General features: G+C 41.0%; 1 protein-coding gene across 3 annotated transcripts; it reads right to left on the bottom strand.

Moving 5' to 3' along the window:
- Nucleotides 1–59: 59 nt before the first annotated feature.
- NUDT9 (nudix hydrolase 9) lies at nucleotides 60–16,280 on the bottom strand. Of its 3 annotated transcripts, XR_014175867.1 has the most exons (10): nucleotides 16,100–16,280; nucleotides 13,131–13,384; nucleotides 11,865–12,101; nucleotides 8,770–8,865; nucleotides 8,275–8,361; nucleotides 6,049–6,160; nucleotides 4,205–4,351; nucleotides 2,048–2,132; nucleotides 1,667–1,844; nucleotides 479–618 (listed from the first exon to the last, which is right to left on the bottom strand). XR_014175867.1 is itself a non-coding variant. In XM_081959176.1 (9 exons), exons 2-9 carry the CDS (start codon nucleotides 13,274–13,276, stop codon nucleotides 464–466), a joined length of 1,065 nt encoding a protein of 354 aa, XP_081815302.1. In that variant the 5' UTR covers nucleotides 13,277–13,384; nucleotides 16,100–16,272; the 3' UTR covers nucleotides 60–463. The 3 variants fall into 3 exon arrangements, 2 of the variants coding, with proteins under 2 accessions (XP_081815302.1, XP_081815303.1); XM_081959176.1 differs by lacking the exon at nucleotides 1,667–1,844 and having other exon boundaries at nucleotides 60–618; nucleotides 16,100–16,272; XM_081959177.1 differs by lacking the exons at nucleotides 1,667–1,844; nucleotides 16,100–16,280 and having other exon boundaries at nucleotides 60–618; nucleotides 13,261–13,368.
- Between the last annotated feature and the right edge of the window lie 1,045 nt (nucleotides 16,281–17,325).

Genomic DNA, 17,325 nt, shown 5'->3' with positions numbered 1-17,325 from the left:
TTGCATCATTGCACAGCAGCTCGTAACTGCAACATAAAGTCAAGTCAACAACTTAGAGGGAGGTTTTTATTCTCAAAAGACACACATTTAAGCTGTTCAATGAGCTGAGAACTACAGAGAATTTTGGCAGCTGTAAATATCTTTCAACAATATTCCTGGTGGACCACAAGAACCTCAATATTACTCATTTATTTTGTATACAAAACAGGTATACCACAGATAAATCCAATACTTAGTAGAATTACGTGATTAAAAAAGGCAGAATGTAGCCAACACTAAACATTTTTAAGTTCCAATGATTTCAACCCAAGAATGTCAGAAAACGTGTGAAATCTTGCATCTTTAATTCATGCGCCAACAATGTCCTAAAAAGCATTTTCTTCCCATTCTCCTGCTACATTATCATCTGAAATGATAGGATTTAATTCATGTTTTGATGTTAGTCCCATCATGTCAACAAAAGTCAGTCTTCCTTCCAGTGAGCTCCTCTTTTCTCTGCTACAAGTCGGACAAAGTTAGAGTGGCTGGCATACAGTGTAAGTTTTTCACTAATATCCACCCATTTCACTTTCCCAGCGTCATCTCCTGCTTCCAGGTGTAAATTCTTCATGGCTTCGCCTATTAATATAAAGAGAGATATTATGGAATTCATTTGATTTCTTTCTATTCTACAAAATGGGCTCACATTTCATTTTCTTCTCCTTCCAATCTGTACCAGTCTCTACCAAAAAGCATGGAACCAAAGCATGAGCCATGGTGGCGCAGGGCTGACTGCAGGCTGCCTGCAATTTGGCAGTTCAAATCCCACCAGGCTCAAGGTTGACTCAGCCTTCCAACCTTCCGAGATCAGTAAAATTAGGACCCAGATTGTTGGGGGCAATAAGCTGACTCTGTAAACCGCTTAGAGAGGACTGTAAAGCACTATAAAGCGGTATATAAGTCTAAGTGCTATTGCTATAATTATTGCTGAATTTTCCGTTATGACTGAAATAATAAGAGAGCAGGGGTGGGGATGCTGGCTTAGGAATTCTGGGAGTTGAAGTCCACAAGTCATAAAGGGGTCATAGTTCCCCACCTCTGCCTTAGAGCTAGTAGGATTTTTTAAAATGATGGGTTACCTGTCAATTATCCCTAAAAGTCAGACTCAGTGGGAAGAGCCATAGGCCTGTAGTAGAGCATATCAATCTCTGACTTCCTAACCTGGATTAGGGTCCTATCTAAAATACAGGATAGCCGCTACTTACAGCTAATTGTTTAGTGACCATCTGAAGTTACAGCAGCATGGACAAAAGTGACTTATGACTGTTTTTCACATTTACGACTGTTGCAACGACCCCATGGCTCTGTGATCACAATTCAGATGCTTGGCAAGTGGAGCACATTGATGTTGGTCTTGGCAGTGTCCTGGAATCATATGATCCCCTTTTCCGATTTTCTGACAAGCAAAATCAATGGGAAAGCCAGATTCATCTAACAACCATATTGCTAACTTAAAAACTGTAGTTGTTAAGTGAATAACAACAGCGGCAAGGCAGGTCATAAAATGGAGCAAAAATCCAAAATGGGACAACTCGCCACGGCCAATTCATTATGGGACAATTCAACAATTCAACTTAATGACTTAAAATAATTATCAAAGTATTTTAATTTTTGTTATTTACGTTACATTTTGTCCCTCCTTTGGCACTCTTTCTTTAATGATTCTCTCCCACCATTTCTTCAAGTTGGCCATGGTGAGTTGTCCTAGACTCAGAAAAGACACTGTCTCGCTTAGCAATGGAAATTCTGGATTCAATGTTGTCTGTACATTGAGGACTACCTGTATCAATATGGCCAATACAGATCTAGAGGGAAGAAAGTCTTAACTTGAAGCAGAACTGGACTGAGAATTCTTGTGTCCCAATCGAATATAAAACATGACATCCAACGTTTGTCTACCATTCATAGAAAAACAGAACTAAGCCAGTACAAAGACATTGTGTGATTATTATAATGAACATTGCTGAATTACAATCAAAGGTTTTATTCCACAGGCCCGGCTTCTCACCAGATTCATCATGATAGTTTACTACTTCTGTTTCCATCCAAGCGTTGTCAGTATTACGAGGATCATCCACATACCCTTTATAAGCCTAAAAAATAATAACAAAAGCAAAATACAGAACCTTCAGGACAGTGTTTTTCAACCTTGGCCACTTGAAGATGTCCGGACGTCAATTCCCAGAATTCCCCAGCCAGGTTCTGGGAATTGAAGTCCAGACATCTGTCAGCGTTCCAAATATCATGCAGAATTAAATCATTGTCCAAGGCAAAGTTATCCTTAAAACTCCAATTTAATAAGACAGACATGTTGGCATTATGCTGTGAAATTTCAACTCTAATGTACATCCTGTGGGTTCACCCAGTTGAAAGTTCATCATCTATCCCCACACCCCATAATTCATCACATGGTCCAATCTTCATCTTCCACGCTGGCATGTACACCCCTCTGCTTCCGGTCAGGTGTCGAGGTGCAGAGACAAAAGACGACCTTGAGCTTCTAAGAAGAACCACAACAATACATTCCACAATCCTAATCCTTTCTATCCCCCCCCCCTCCCAACTACTACACTAATGAAACAGCATAGGAAATTAATAAAAAGTGTGGCAGGCCAAAGATCCTAAAAAGAATCATAACCACAGGCCTGACAACATCTTCAAGTTGCCAAGGTTGAGAAACACTGCTTTAGGACAAGGTGTTTTATTTTATTTACTGACGTATTTGTTTATTAATCAGATTTATATCCCACCACCCACATAAGCTAGGCACAAATAAGAATAACAATATGATTATCTCTATTGGAAAAAAAAAAGTACGATATAGACAGCATCTGGCATCAGCTCCCATACACCTTCTGAAAAAGCCCAGTTTTCAGCTGTTTCCCAGAAGGTGGTTAATATTGGAGCCCAAAGAACTCCCTGTGAAAGGCACACAGGGCCTATTAAAACAAGACGTGCCTTCCAAGGTTTGCTGATCTAATGTGCAAATGGACAACAGCCAGTTTCTTCTGGTAACATCAAAGCAGTTAGACTTGGGCTGATTCCAACGAAGTGCAGATTACCTGCCGCCTAGTCATAATAGCTTTATACGTTAAACCCTTAGATGATCCTGTGCCCAAAACTTCACGTTAGATGTTAAGTAACTGGGGGGAGTGGGAAATGCCAGGTTTTCCTTCATAACATCACGGGTGGGAATAAAAACCACTGGAAAACAGAGTGTCCAATTTCAAGCCAATTTAACTATCCAAATCTGACATGCCGAGTGAGCTAAATGTTGCCATTTTACCTACAATTCAGGGTTTATAAGTGGAGAAATTAATAATGTTCCAATTTGCTTGAAGAGTCTCAGCAATCTTTCCATTTACCGTATTTTACGGAGTATAAGACACTCTGAAGTATAAGACGCACCTAGGTTTTGGGGAGGAAAACAAGGGGGTCTGTGGGAAATCTGCCTCTGCCTCCCAGCAATTTGCCTCCTTGCAGCGAACAGCAAACAGTACAGATGATATACACTGTTTGTGGTGTTACACTTCAGACTATACTTGTACAGATAATGTTAAAATTGATGTGACTTTCTGGAAGTATACATTACTCTCTGCTTTTTAAAAGAAGATACAATAGCACTGGGCCTTTTCAGATCCAGCATTTATTTTGAAAAGCTTCTTCATTTTGTTAAGCTGTCTAGAACAATAATAAAGCAGTCTTGAAAAAATAAGTCTAATAATTTGAACATTCTATAAGCATTTATAGTTATTGATTTACCTCCTTGCAGCAAACAGCCTGTTTCAGTTTAGCCTGATTAGCACAAGAAAAAAAAAAATCTGCCTCTGCCTCCCAGCAATTTGCCTCCTTACAGCAAACAGCCCGTTTCACTTTCAATTTCAGTTTCAGCACAGGCCTCCCAATGATCAGCTGTTTCAAGCTGCAGGGATTGCCATAGCCTATTGCCGCCGCCACCGTCCCCATTTGCTGCAAGGAAGTAAATTGCTGGGAGGCAGAGGCCAAAGGGTGGGGGCCAGGGGTTGGGTGGTTGGGGCTACCTTTGGTGTATAAGTCGCATCCAAATTTTCACCCTCTTTTAGGGGGGAGGGGTGGGAGTGTGTCTTATACTCCGAAAAATATGGTAATATTTAAAGAGCTTAAAAACACAAGAAAGATCACTTACCACAAAGTGATCCTGACTGAAGAGCCTATTCAGGTGTTCCTCCATCTCTTCTTTCTCAGCCACAGTTTTCTGCAAAGAGTTCAAGGCCTCTTCACTGAATTCTCTCTTTAGAGCAGCAGATAATCTCTCTCCTGGGTCTACCATTCCCTAAAGGAAGATTATAACCTGTCATATAATGTTCTGGCACATAATCGATAATACCTATTGGGAAAGGATGGTTGGGGGTGATGCTGTATGTATTGTAAGATCAACACAAAAATAAGAACTCTCGTAGACTGAACACAGGATGCTAATGTGATAGGTAGGCAATTAGCATGACTTGCACAATGTTGACATGACATACACCCCCTCACATTTTGTAAATATTTAAGAATATCTTTTCATGTCACAACACTGAAGAAATGACACTTGACTACAATGTAAAGTAGTGGGTATACAGTTGTATAACAGTGTACATGTGATGTCCCCCCAAAATAACACAACACACAGCCATTAATGTCCAAACCCCTGGCAACAAAAGTGAGTACACCCCTAAGTGATAATGTCCAAATGGGGCCCAAATAGCCATTGTCCGTCCCTGGTGTCATGTGACTCGTTAGTGTTACAAGGTCACAGGTGTGAAAGAGGAGCAGGTGTGTTAAATTCGGTGTCATTGCTCTCTCTCTCTCTCTCATACTGGTCACTGGAAGTTCAACATGGCATCTCATAGCAATGAACTCTCTGAGGATCTGAAAAAAATGAATTGTTGCTCTACATAAAGATTTATACTTCAATATTTACAAAATGTGAGGGGGTGTCCTCGATTCTGTGAGGTACTGTACATGATGTGTCATTTTGAAGACTTTGTGTGGCTCCTCTTGGATGTCTATGTTCAGGAAATACTTTGATTACTGTATTTTTCGGAGTATAAGACACACCTTTTTCCCTCAAAAAAGAGGCTGAATCTGGGTGTGTCTTATACACAGCACTTTTTGCCTCCTGAAACCCCGCCCCCTTCACCAAAATGGCCGTGCATACTCTTATGGTGGCTTTCAGATAGCTCCCGGGGTCTGGGGAGGGCACAATTGCTCAATTCTGCCCCCTCCCCCGCCCCCAGGAGCACTCTATAAGCCTCCTAAAGGATAGGGATGCCCTTTTTTTGACAAATAATGGGCCCATTTTCACAAGAAACGGATCGTTTTTTGCTCGTTTTTGGGGGGGCCCTCCCAGGAGCACTTCACAATCCTCCTAAAGACTATTCATGCCCTTTTTTTGAAAAAAAAACCTGGGCCGTTTTTGGGAGGTCTGCAAAGTGCAAAAACTTTTTTTAAAATTTGCCTCTTCAAAATCTTGGTGCGTCTTATACTCCGGTGCGTCTTATATTCTGAGATAGATAGATAGATAGATAGATAGATAGATAGATAGATAGATAGATAGATAGATAGATAGATTGATTCCCTTGCAGGACCATTGTTTGGTTTCTAGAAGGTGGTGATTTATATATTTGTTATTTATAACAAATTTATAATTACAGGCTGATTATTACTCTGTGAACAGAATGAAAGGGAAAGCTGTTTATTTGCTTTGAGAAATTGCACATCTCTCTTCCAAATTGCAATTTCACAGGGCAAATGTCATTAAAAGCATTAAAACAGCGGGAAGGACAATGTAGCTCCTGCAGCCTTGTTCACAAATTATTACCGCAAGGAGGATTGTCTTTTTGCAAACAATTTTGCAAATTGCCTTTCACATGCTTAGCTAATACATAAACTGGAACACAGGCAAACATATATTGTGCACACATATTTCAGACGTGCAGATATTTTTTTCCTGAAAACAAATTTTCTCATTGTTTTTGTTCTCACCCCTGGAATGGCCCATTCTCCACAGTCCTTTCTTTTGATAGCAATAAACTGTAAGATGTTTTTACCAGATACCGGATGAGCTGTTTTATTGCCACTGCTCTCTCTCTTCCATCTGAAAGTTGCATCAAGAAGATCATTAAAATTCTCAAAATTCAAAAAGAAATGCAGCATGTTACAACAGAGAGACAGCACATAGGTCCAGGGAGCACATGTAGGCATACTCTTTGACCCATCACAAGGTCAAATTCATTGCATAAAGTTGCAGAAACAGCATGTAAATAAAGGAAGAGTTGAAAGGGTCAGAGGAGAGTCAATATATGGTTCGAAGTTCATTCCCTTAACGTTAAACAATGACTGGGAATTGGCATGTGTACAAATCTAGAAGTCTATATTTGAACTGGCAGGAAACCTAAACCAGCTACGATGTCAATGAAGACTCAACCATCATGCTAAAGGTGTCTAAAGATTGAATCATGGACCAAACTTTGTTAATTTGAGATGTTTCGTTGCTCCTCCAAGCAACTTCATCAGTCAGAGCAAAATTAGTTAGGCAAAGAGTCAGAGAGTTGCTGGAAAGTGGCAACTTTTGCCCCACCAACCTCAAGGGTCTCTCCCCAAAATTAAAGGTGCAACCTTTAAACCAACCATATGAAATTTGAGTTCTAAAGGAGAACTAAATGTCCGTGTTGGCAAAGGAATCATGATATATTTTTTTACAGATAGAATATTTGTAGCTCAGGATTAAACAGATGAGCGTGGTTGTTGTTATTTTGCAGACACTTCATTACCCAACGAGAGAACATCATCAGTGCTAGTACGGGAGTAGAGTTTGTTCTCATTTTATTTACTAGTGGCTTGTCCTGTCAGTGTGGGTGTGTCCAGTAGTTTTATATGCTCCTTCTAAGATTGCAAAGAATTCTAGATCTGGAGTGTCAAAGTCGATTCCATTGAGGGCCGCATCAGGGTTGTGTTTGACCTCAGAGAGCTGAGGTGTGCGTGGCCAAGGTGGGCCATTTTTTGCTGGCAGGGGGCTGCAGGAGATCGACACCTCATAGAGGGGAGCAACTATTCCAGGGCTGGCAAACGTTTTTTTGTGAAAATGGGCCCATTTTTTGCCCAAAACAAGGTATGCATAAGCTTTGGGAGGTGTGTAGAGTGCTCCTGAGGGCTGGGGGGGGGGGGAAATGAGCAAAAACTTGACCCATTTTTCGCTCATTTTTGCCCTCCCCAACCCCCAGGAGCACTTTGCAGGCCTCCCAAACCCTCTGCACGTCCATTGTTGCGAAGTGGGTGGAGTTTCAGGAGGCCAAAAATGCTGTATTCAATGTACAAGACGCCCCCAGATTTTCTCCCTCTTTTGGGGGGGGGAAAAGGTGCGTCATACTCAGAAAAATACGGTAACCCAACATAGCACAACCAGCACAACCTGTGAAAAGGATAACTGCTGTACACCAAAAATATCTCAGAAATTACCAACAGACTATTACAACACCGTGGTATCACCATAGCACACACACCAACTAAAACCTTCAAAAACATCCTAAGTAAATCAACAGCCCTAGAAGAAAAAAACAGGAAACATCTACAGCATACAATGTAAGGACTGCAACAGCCATTACGTAGGACAGACAGACAGAAAATTAGCAGAGCGCATTTATGAACACCAATTAGCAGTCAGAAGACATGATGAAAACTCCTTAATTTCACCACACATGGATAGATTTAACCATAGTTTCAACTGGGAAACTAAGCATCCTAGACCAAGCCAAGTCCAAAAACACTGGGGAATTTCTGGAAGCCTGGCACTCAGAAAAATCTGCCATCTACATACCATTCAAAAGAGACAATCAAATATCCCAAAAGGAAACAAAAACACCTTCTCCCCAGCCATCAAGACCAAGAGGAGCAGATTAACGCCAAGTTTAGTACTAGATGAACAATCAAGAAGCAAACAATTATCAAGCACTAGGGAAATCAGAAGATTCAGGTCGTTCAAATGAGTATAAAGATTTATTGCATGCTTAAGTTCTCTACAAAAATCTGACCTACTAACGGTCAAGGGAAATGAGATGGAATTAAGAAGGCATTCAAGGTGGACTGAATTTAGATCTCTGGTGGATGCACAAGGACTCGTGACTGATGATGCATATGACCCCAATCAATCATATTAAGGTGAGAAATGAAACATCCATGGTGGACATATATTGCCTGTATTATTTTTTTTACCTTGTTATTAGAGGATCAGCAGCATGATTGGGTCCCCAACGCCCCAGCAGACCTCGTCCCACCAATCCTGTCCTGCCTACAGGATTCCTGAAAATAACAGAGGTCTGCTGTAATCCAGTGTTTTTTAAACTTGGCAATTTTAAGATGTGTGGACTTCCACCCCAGAATTCTCCAGCCAGAATTAAAAAAGCACAGCGAAAATACAAGTTAACAGTGTTGACACATCATGATGGCCCCATTTTTCTAAGCTACAGAAAAAGAAACTGATTGCAGGCCGGGTCACAGATCTTCATGCATAAAGGCTAAATTCATATATCACGTTAAATTAAAATGTGGATTTACTGAATGTAACTTTACATATTGATGAATACCTTAATGGTATTTTGATTTATATGTGGTTTGTGAAGCCAGTGAGCTATAGTTTATTCAATAACTTCTACTTATTAAGCCACTGCTTAGTTTGAAGTGTCTACTTAGCTAAAGACTGTCGCGTACCTGGGCCTCCCATTTTCTACGTTATACAAGCCATCGTGGCTTCTCCTTTCCACTTGCCCATCCTTCTCGTTGAACTTTGGGAAAAAGGTTTTGGCTCTTTTCAGAAGAGAAAGAAACAAAAACAATGAAAAGATTAGACAAAATATTACATGAAAGTTATGAACACTGTTAATTCAAAACACAATGTTGAATTTATTGAAAAACATCAAATCCCAACGGCACACGAGCCGTTGTCACAGTTCAGCTGTGCCGCGCCTCCCACCAGCCAGCTGGTCTTCGGATCTCTGCTGCGCATGCGCGAAGGGTGGGGTACACGGGGGAGATGCACACATGTGGGGGGGCAGGGCACATGCGTGTGGGGGGCATGCACAATTGCATTTGGGGGGTTCGGGCCGGAGATGGATTTCACATAATTTTACTACCGGTTCGCCGGGCACCGAAACTGTGAGCGCGTACACGCTTGCTTCGTGAGCAAGAACACCTTACATGCATGTGCTCTGCTCGCACCTGCAGCTTGCACGCATGAGCACTGCTTAGAAAACGTGGCTAAATAGGACGGCATAGAGCTGGGACTCGTGGGCCGGCCCACCTGCAGGTCGCCACTACCGATTCGCCCAAACTGGTCCTATCTGGTAAAAAGCATGCAAAAAATGGGTCATGCTGGTCATGCGCGCTGGGAGGGTCGCACATTGCATTATGGGTGTGGCATGCCCGTGCACGATCCCCCTGCGCTATCCCCCCCCCCTTTTGGCATGTGAGCCAAAAAAGGTTCGCCATCACTGGTCTATGCAGTTCTTCAATGACACCTTTTTACTGCCATATATTTATGAAACCTACTTCCATAATTTGATAACCATGTGCTGCCTCTTTGGGAATATTTCTGTAGTTGACAGTATGTGGGTTGATCAATGCATGCTGTTTTGCATGCACTTCTAATTTTGCAATTTTGGATGCAACTGGAAGCAGGATCAAGTTTGGTCTTACTCAATCTTACACACCAAGGTGACTGTATCAAGACATTTTCTCCAAACAATTTGGCAGCCAAAATCTGATAACAAAACACTTAGAGAAAACTGGTAGAAATATTTTACCACTGGTATATAACTCCCAGTGTTGATTGGTAAAAACAACAATTCTTTTTCTAAAAATTGTTGGAAACGTAACAATCTGATTAGATCACTTTTTTCCCATGTTGAGGGGCAATATGTATTATTTGCAATATGTTGCAAACAGTGATAATTTAGACAAATTATTTATAATAAAATGGGGGGGGGGGAAACCTCCAAAACCTGAATTTTCTTTCCAACCTGCAGTTTTCAAAGATTATCATGTAAAACTAACATAAATGAAATAGTGGAAATTATTTTAGCCCTATCTTTGCTATGATACTTGCAAATTCTGATTATTCACTCTGTGTTTTCGTTTGCTTTTGCATTTTTTTCCTCATCTTTTTCTTTCTTTTTCCCTCTTCACCATAATGTTTAATAAAATTATAATAATAAAATTAACCAGTTTTACATAAAATAAAAATGACTTTAAAAAGGGTATTAAATTTTGTTCAAAAAGCACTTTTGCAAATCAGGGACCGTCATCAATACATCAAGAAAATTCTTCAACTTTTTCAAACATGGCAAACTATCGACAGAATTTGAGACGTGGACTTAGTTTCTACACTTAGTGCTTCTTCTCTTTCGGTGAGAGAACAAGTCTAGACGTGTGTTACTCTTCTTCATTAAAGTACAGATCACAGCACTTGGTTCTGCATTACCAAAATACCTATTACCACAGCTGAAGATATAAACTATCTTGATATCGGTATTTCTCTTAGCAGGGCATACCTGAATAATGCTTTTCTCTCTTTCTCAATCCTACACTGTGTCAGTAATTCAATAATGGAAGATAGATATGATGTTGACTGATGTCAGAAGCCTCATTTTCTTTATATGCTAATCAGAAACAATTTCCAGTCTTATAAGACCTAGAGGCAAAATTTGCTTTATCAATCCATCAGCAGCCTTAAGTAAAACAGAACTGGGGCATAAATTTCATGAATTAAATTCATAATACCATGTAAAGCCTAGAAGACACTTGGTTACATAAAATACCCTGCAGTAGTTTCAGCAATCCAGAAAGAGTTGGGAAGACGATAGAACAGTGATGGCAAACCTTTTTCCCCTCCGGTGCCAAAAGCACAAGGACGCGTGCCCACACCCATAATTTAAAGCCGCCCTGCACCGTGACCCCTGCACATGCACACATGACCCCCCTGCTGCCCTGTGCATGCACGCATGGCTTTTTTTGGAGCCTGGGGAGGGTGAAAACAGCCTCCCCTGCCTGCCCCCCCGGAGGCTGAAAATGCCCTCCCAGAGCCTCCGCACGATCCCTGTATTTACCTGGCATTGCGTGGAGACTCCTGGGAAGGGAAGGGCAGCGTGGGTGGGCCAGCCGAAAATTAGCTGGCCAGCGTGCGCATGCATGCTAGAGCCGAGCTAGGACCACGGCTCGTGTGCCCGCTGATATGGCTCCGCACGCCACCTGTGGCACGTGTGCCATAGGTTCGCCATCACGGCTATAGAAGATATCCTACAATTTGGTGCAGAGATCTGAAGCATGAATAATTTACCCACTATGTATTTTTCATAGGGTGGCTCAGTGGCTAAGATGCAGAGCTTGTCGATCAGAATGGTTGGCAGTTCAGCAGTTCGAATCCCTAGCGCCCTGTAAATGGAGTGAGCTCCCGTTACTTGTCTCAGCTTCTGCCAACCTAGCAGTTTGACATCATGTAAAAATGCAAGTAGAAAAAATAGGGACCACCTTTGGTAGGAAGGTAACAGCATTCCATGCGCCTTCGGCGTTTAGTCATGCCGGGCACATGACCACGGAGACGTCTTCGGACAGCGCTTGCTCTTCGGCTTTGAAATGGAGATGAGCCCTGCCCCCTAGAGTCGAGAACAACTACCACATATGTGCAAAGGGAACCTTTACCTTTATGTCTTTTTCATAAGTACTCTAGCTATTTTTATTTAAATAAATACAATGGGATTTTTTTTTAAATTAAGCCAGTCTGTTTGTTTTCATCCTATTGAATGACTCACCCAATCTCTGGGTCTGCCCACTTAGGTCCCGACAAAACACTCGGTGCCGTATAGTCCACAGGACTGTAGTTCTTCCAGTTGATCAACCAGTCCACTTTATCATCAGGTACTTGTGTGCGTTCAACTTTTGATCCTGGATATGGGGACGCCCTGGCTTTCCAATGCAGATTTTCTTTTGGCCCCTTACAGTCTGACATTTTCGTTGAGTCTCGGTGGAACCAGTGGTGTGAAGATGGACTGCAGAAATATAAGTACACTTAGACAGAGAGGGAAAAAGTAAATCTATGATGCTTTTCTTCTTTACAGAGTCTGATGTTCTACGAACAAATCTTCACACTAATTAAACAAATTGTCTCCTGCAAACTCCCCTTCCCTTTCGCTCCTCTTTATTCCCTATGGGAGAGGCCATTCACAGTCCACCTGTGCCTTTACTCGTGAGTTGGCCCTTGCTCCTTAACAGTTTCCTTCTCCTGGCAGCTCTGCACATGCACACTTCGGGAACAGACTCCAGCTGTTCTTCTTCCCCACTGATTTCCGACTCCGAAGGCAGCTGATAACTGAAGAAGAAAAGAACAGCTAAGAAATCAGGGTCGATTTGAGAGTAAAGCCACAAGTGGCCAGTGAATGGCCCCTCCCCTAGGAAATAAAAGAGGAGCGAAAGGGCAGCGGGCTTTTGTAGGAAACCATTCATTCGTTCGTTCGTTCATTTGTTTCAGTAATGTGAAGATCTGTCCATGAATCTCAGAGACTCTGTGCAAAGCCTTTCCTTGCGCTGCATTTGGAAAATATTCACATGGCAGCTTTCCAAGCTAGATAAGGTCTGTGGTTATAAATTCACCTTTGAAAGACTGTTTGCCAGGCCTTTGCTGAATGTCAATGAGAGGAATTCACATTCGTTTAATAAAAGGGGTTTTGTCGGGACCAGGAATCTGCTTCGTGCCTTTTGGGGAAGCCTAGATCAGAACACTAACCATTCATAAACTCTTAAGCATCAGTTATTGTGCTTTGGCAATATTCTGAACTTTAGCAACCATCTGTTTATTTGCTGATATTAGGTTTGCATTTCACCTTCTAGCTAGAAGCAAAGAGTGGCTTATGTAGGCACTTTTCTCACATCCCCCCCCCCATATGTTTATGTTATTTGACTTGAAAGAATGACTTGCTCAAAAACATGGGTGCTCCCAGTGCTAGTCAAACACCTTAACTGCAATGGTTCTCTGACACGGAGATTTGTATAGAAAGTAAATTAGACCATGGAATAAATACCTGTAAGCAAGATTCCTTGTTGTCTGGAATACCGGAGATATATTGTGGCAGGACTTTTTAGCAACAACCGAAAGAGTTACAGAAAGAGAAACTACAGTAATGGTTTGGGCTAGGAAACTTCTTGCCATACCATGAAGTGAGTTCATAAGAAGCTGTCTTCTTCAGAAAGAAACACTAAGTACGCATAGAAAAACATGGATACCAAACCGGGGGGAAATTGGATGTGATATATGCTGTCTTCACTTCTGCATCGCCTACGAGATAAAATGATTATCACTATAATGTATATATTATAAGTCTGGATGCAAGCTGTCTATTCTGCTCACCTGCAGACCCTAATTCAAAGTTTCTCCCCTTTGCTGATCATTTGTCAAATTGCTTCCCAAATTCATAGTTTTATATATCTGAAAATGTTGCAATACATATGAATTAATGACAACTCTGTGCTTCTTTTTTATATTTTAATACTGTACTGCAGGGGTGGGTTCCTGCCAGTTCTAACCTCTTCTATAGAAGAGGTTCCACAAATCTACAGTGCCGTTTAGAACCGGTTACAGCTCCCTCCCCCCACCTGTCCGCACATCATCAAGATGAAGAGTGAGAGGAGGAATTCTGGGAGTTGAAGTCCACAAATCTTAAAGCTGTCAAGTTTGAACACCCCTGGAGTTTTTTTTTTCCTCTAAAGGGTTAGGGATGAAAGGGTCTTGTAACTTGACAGCTTTAAGACTTGCGTGCTTTAATGCCAGAGTTTCTGAGCCAACATTTTGGTTGCTAAGCAAGAACGTTGTTAAGTGAGTTTCACCACATTTTACAAGTTGGCCACGCCCACCCAGTGACATGGCTGGCAAGCCACTCCCACCCGGTCACATGGCTGGCAAGCCACTCCTACCCGGTTACATGGCCGGCAAGCCACTTCCACAAAGCAGGCCACACCTACAGAAGAGGTTCTACAAAATTTTGAAACCCACCACTGCTGTACTGTCAACTGCGTTAAGAAACAGCTGCTTTTTGAAAGTATTTACCAAATCGAAACAAACCCGATTCCTCAACATTTAATATACCCCAATAAAATGTATGAATTAAGAAAGCAGATAACTATAGTGATACTAGAGAATGTAATAATATGTTCCAAAATTTTCTAGTGACAATATATTAGGAATATTATTCTTTTGCTTCATAGTTCAATGGTGTATTTCTCTATGGTCCAATACAATATTTCTTTACATTCAACTTCTCCTTTTACCTGGTAATATCAAGCATAGATAAGAAACACTACTATATTAAGGAGAATCTAATTAAAATAATATTGATACAGTATACTTAAAATAAATTAACAAGATATGTGAAATTATGGTCAGTTTTATAGATGTCCATTCCTATTATAATCCTGAAAATTAAATGGTTACACCTCCAGCCCATTATAGCCTTTCTTTTCAACAAACATATTATTTCATTGCATTTACTTATATTTGCTTTCCTTACATTTCCTATATTTGCCATCCCTCTATTGAATGTCCCTAAATAAACAAGACCATCATTTTATTCTATACCCTCACCCATCACCTCTATAAGTAAGCAGACTATTATTTATATTTTACTTATGTGGAATAAGAATACTCAGCTATGCTGGTTTAAATCACCCGGCTAGGAAGCATTGCTGGATAACCTAAGGCAGCTATTACCTCCAGTATAATCTACCTGACAGGGTTGTTGTGAAGTAAAAACCAGAGACAGAAAAAGGAACCAGATAGCCATCATCTTAAATGACTTAGAAAAGGCAGGATATCACGAAAGCCGAATTCAAGCAAAATAATACAATCGAACGAGTCCAGAGATATTTCACAAGGAAAGTCCGCCACTCCTCTGCTCCCAACTATGCCACCAGACTTGAAATTTGGGGCTCAGACAACTTAGAACTTTGCTGTCTTCAATCCGACCTAAGCAAAGTACAATATCCTACCTGTCAATGACAACTTCAGCTTCAGCCATAACAACACAGGAGCACACAATGGATACATACTTAAGGTAAACCGTACTAAATTCGATTGCAGAAAATATGACTTCAGCAACAGAGTGGTCAATGCCTGGAGTGCACTACCTGACTCTGTGGTTTCTTCCCCAAACCTCCACAACTTTATCCTTAGACTGTCTACTGGCAACCTCATCCCATTCCTAAGAGGTCTACAAGGGGCGTGCATAAGCACACCAGCGTGCCTACCGTCCCTGTCGTAATATTCCCTTGTAAGATTGAGATTGTCAAAGTGTCCTCACATATTGCATTATAGTATGGTATGCTGGTTCAACAGCTGTGGACAGGAAGGCACTACAGAGTGTGATCAATTCGGCACAAGAAACCATTGGTTGCCCTCTGACACCACTGGATGACATCGCCAGATCTCACTGCTTTAGCAGAGTAAGGAAGATACTCAGAGATGATTCACACCCTGGTCAGTGTCTCTTTGCACTTCCACCATTGGGCAGAAGACATCAAAGTATAGCCAGCAGAACAAATAGGTTTAAAGATAGTTTCTATCCTTGGGCTGTCAGACTTTTAAATACAACCACCATCACTCCACGCACACGCGGAAACGTATGACTATTTTTTTCTTTTTCTTTCTTTTTTAGTTTCCGCTATAATTTTGCACCAGTGAGTTTTATTTATTTTGTACAATGACAATAAAGACTATACTATTATATCTGTTATCTAATTCATTCTTGACGAAATAAAATAAATAAATAAAAATAAAAAAAAATAAAACATTAATGTGGTTTGTTTTTGTGGGTGAATGCATTGTGCAAACCTAACTATTAGTGATTCGACAAGCAGACACACATATATAGGTGTGCTTATATGTGAAATAAATAATATATACATATGTGAATTTACTCCATAAGCAAAGTAATTATAATCTTAGGCGGGGGAAAACGAATATATTTTCCAGCCCACTCTTTTCTTCTTCCAAACTCACCGTCAAATTTCCTTCCTCTTCCTTGACACGTGATCCCGCCTTCAAACAAATCTCTGTCTGGCGATTGGTTAATGCTCGAGGGCCAGTTTCCCTTCTCGACTTACCCAGTGGCTTGGACTTCTCTACACTTCCGCCTTGATGAGGCGGAACAATAAAAGACAGCAAGTCTCGCCAATAAAACGAAAGATATCATTCCCCCCCCCCGCGACCCTCTTTAATTCCGTCCCACTTGCAGTCGTAATTAAAAACGCGCAGAGGTTCGTCTCACCTCGTCGCAAAGGATTACGTCACGCGGATTATATTTTTGATTGGATATGGGATGAGCACGTGATTGCCTGTTTGCGAGCCGATCTTCTCATGCCGCTTTTCCCAATTTTCTTCCTCACCCATAGAGATAGAAAAGAAACAGAGCCGCGCCTAACGACGTTATTTAGGAGAATTATATTTTGCCTAAAATTAATTTTGCCTAAAATTATTTTCCATGCAAAAATATGCAGGGAAGAGAAGGAGACATCTATGCAACCGGCGGAGATAGAAGCGTTCTCACTTTTCCTGGTCTTATAAATTCAGACTTTATTTCTGAAGCCATCATTTCTGATCGCAAAAATCCATTTTTTTAAAAGAATCCACCGAAGCTATTCGTGTTTCTTCTAATTGGATTCAAATCGGACTCCGTTGATTCATTTATTTCAATTTAAAAACAACAACTGCTCCTCAATCTTTATTATACTAGAAGACTCCCACTATAATCTTTATTTATTTTTATTTAAAATATTTTTTTTTTCCTGGACTAGAAGACCTCCAAGGTCCTATCCAGCTCTATTCTATTCTAAATTCTATTCTAAATAATAATAAAGCTATCAATTGTTTTTCAGACTTGGCGATGTGTTTTCAAACTTGCTAAGAGGTGTGGATTTCCTGAGCGATGTGAAAGATTGCAATTTGAAGCAATTCGGCTGTCAAATCAACATGTACCAACTTGTGCTTTGCCAGTATAGAGGGATGCCTGGCCATCAAAACCAGTGTAGCCCTTTGAACACACACACACACACACACACCCCGCCTGGAAACTTTAGTAACTTTGAATTTGCATTCCTCAGCTGGCTACTGAAGGAATGGTTGGCCTGTTGCTGTTATTGTCTCTTTGGGTTTCCCCAAAAATTTCTATAGGAGGCTTTCCTAGAATCGTGAGCTACTGGGCTGTAAAATCAAAGTGCATTCCAAAT

The sequence above is a fragment of the Natrix helvetica genome (genome assembly GCF_964273705.1).
Source record: "Natrix helvetica genome assembly, chromosome: 7".
Lineage (NCBI taxonomy): Eukaryota > Metazoa > Chordata > Lepidosauria > Squamata > Natricidae > Natrix > Natrix helvetica.
Note: the sequence above shows the minus strand (reverse complement) of the source record. Positions and strands in the feature narration are given on the sequence as shown.

Bases quoted from the DNA above. Each gene is read 5' to 3' on its own strand.
- NUDT9 (XM_081959176.1), bottom strand. From the start codon at position 13,276: ATGAACTCACTTCATGGTATGGCAAGAAGTTTCCTAGCCCAAACCATT. The intron at 4,352-6,048 runs GTGAGAACAAAA...ATCTTCCTTTAG, and splicing joins GAGAATGGGCCATTCCAGGG to GGAATGGTAGACCCAGGAGA. The intron at 619-2,047 runs GTGAGAAGCCGG...TTATATTAATAG, and splicing joins AAACTATCATGATGAATCTG to GCGAAGCCATGAAGAATTTA.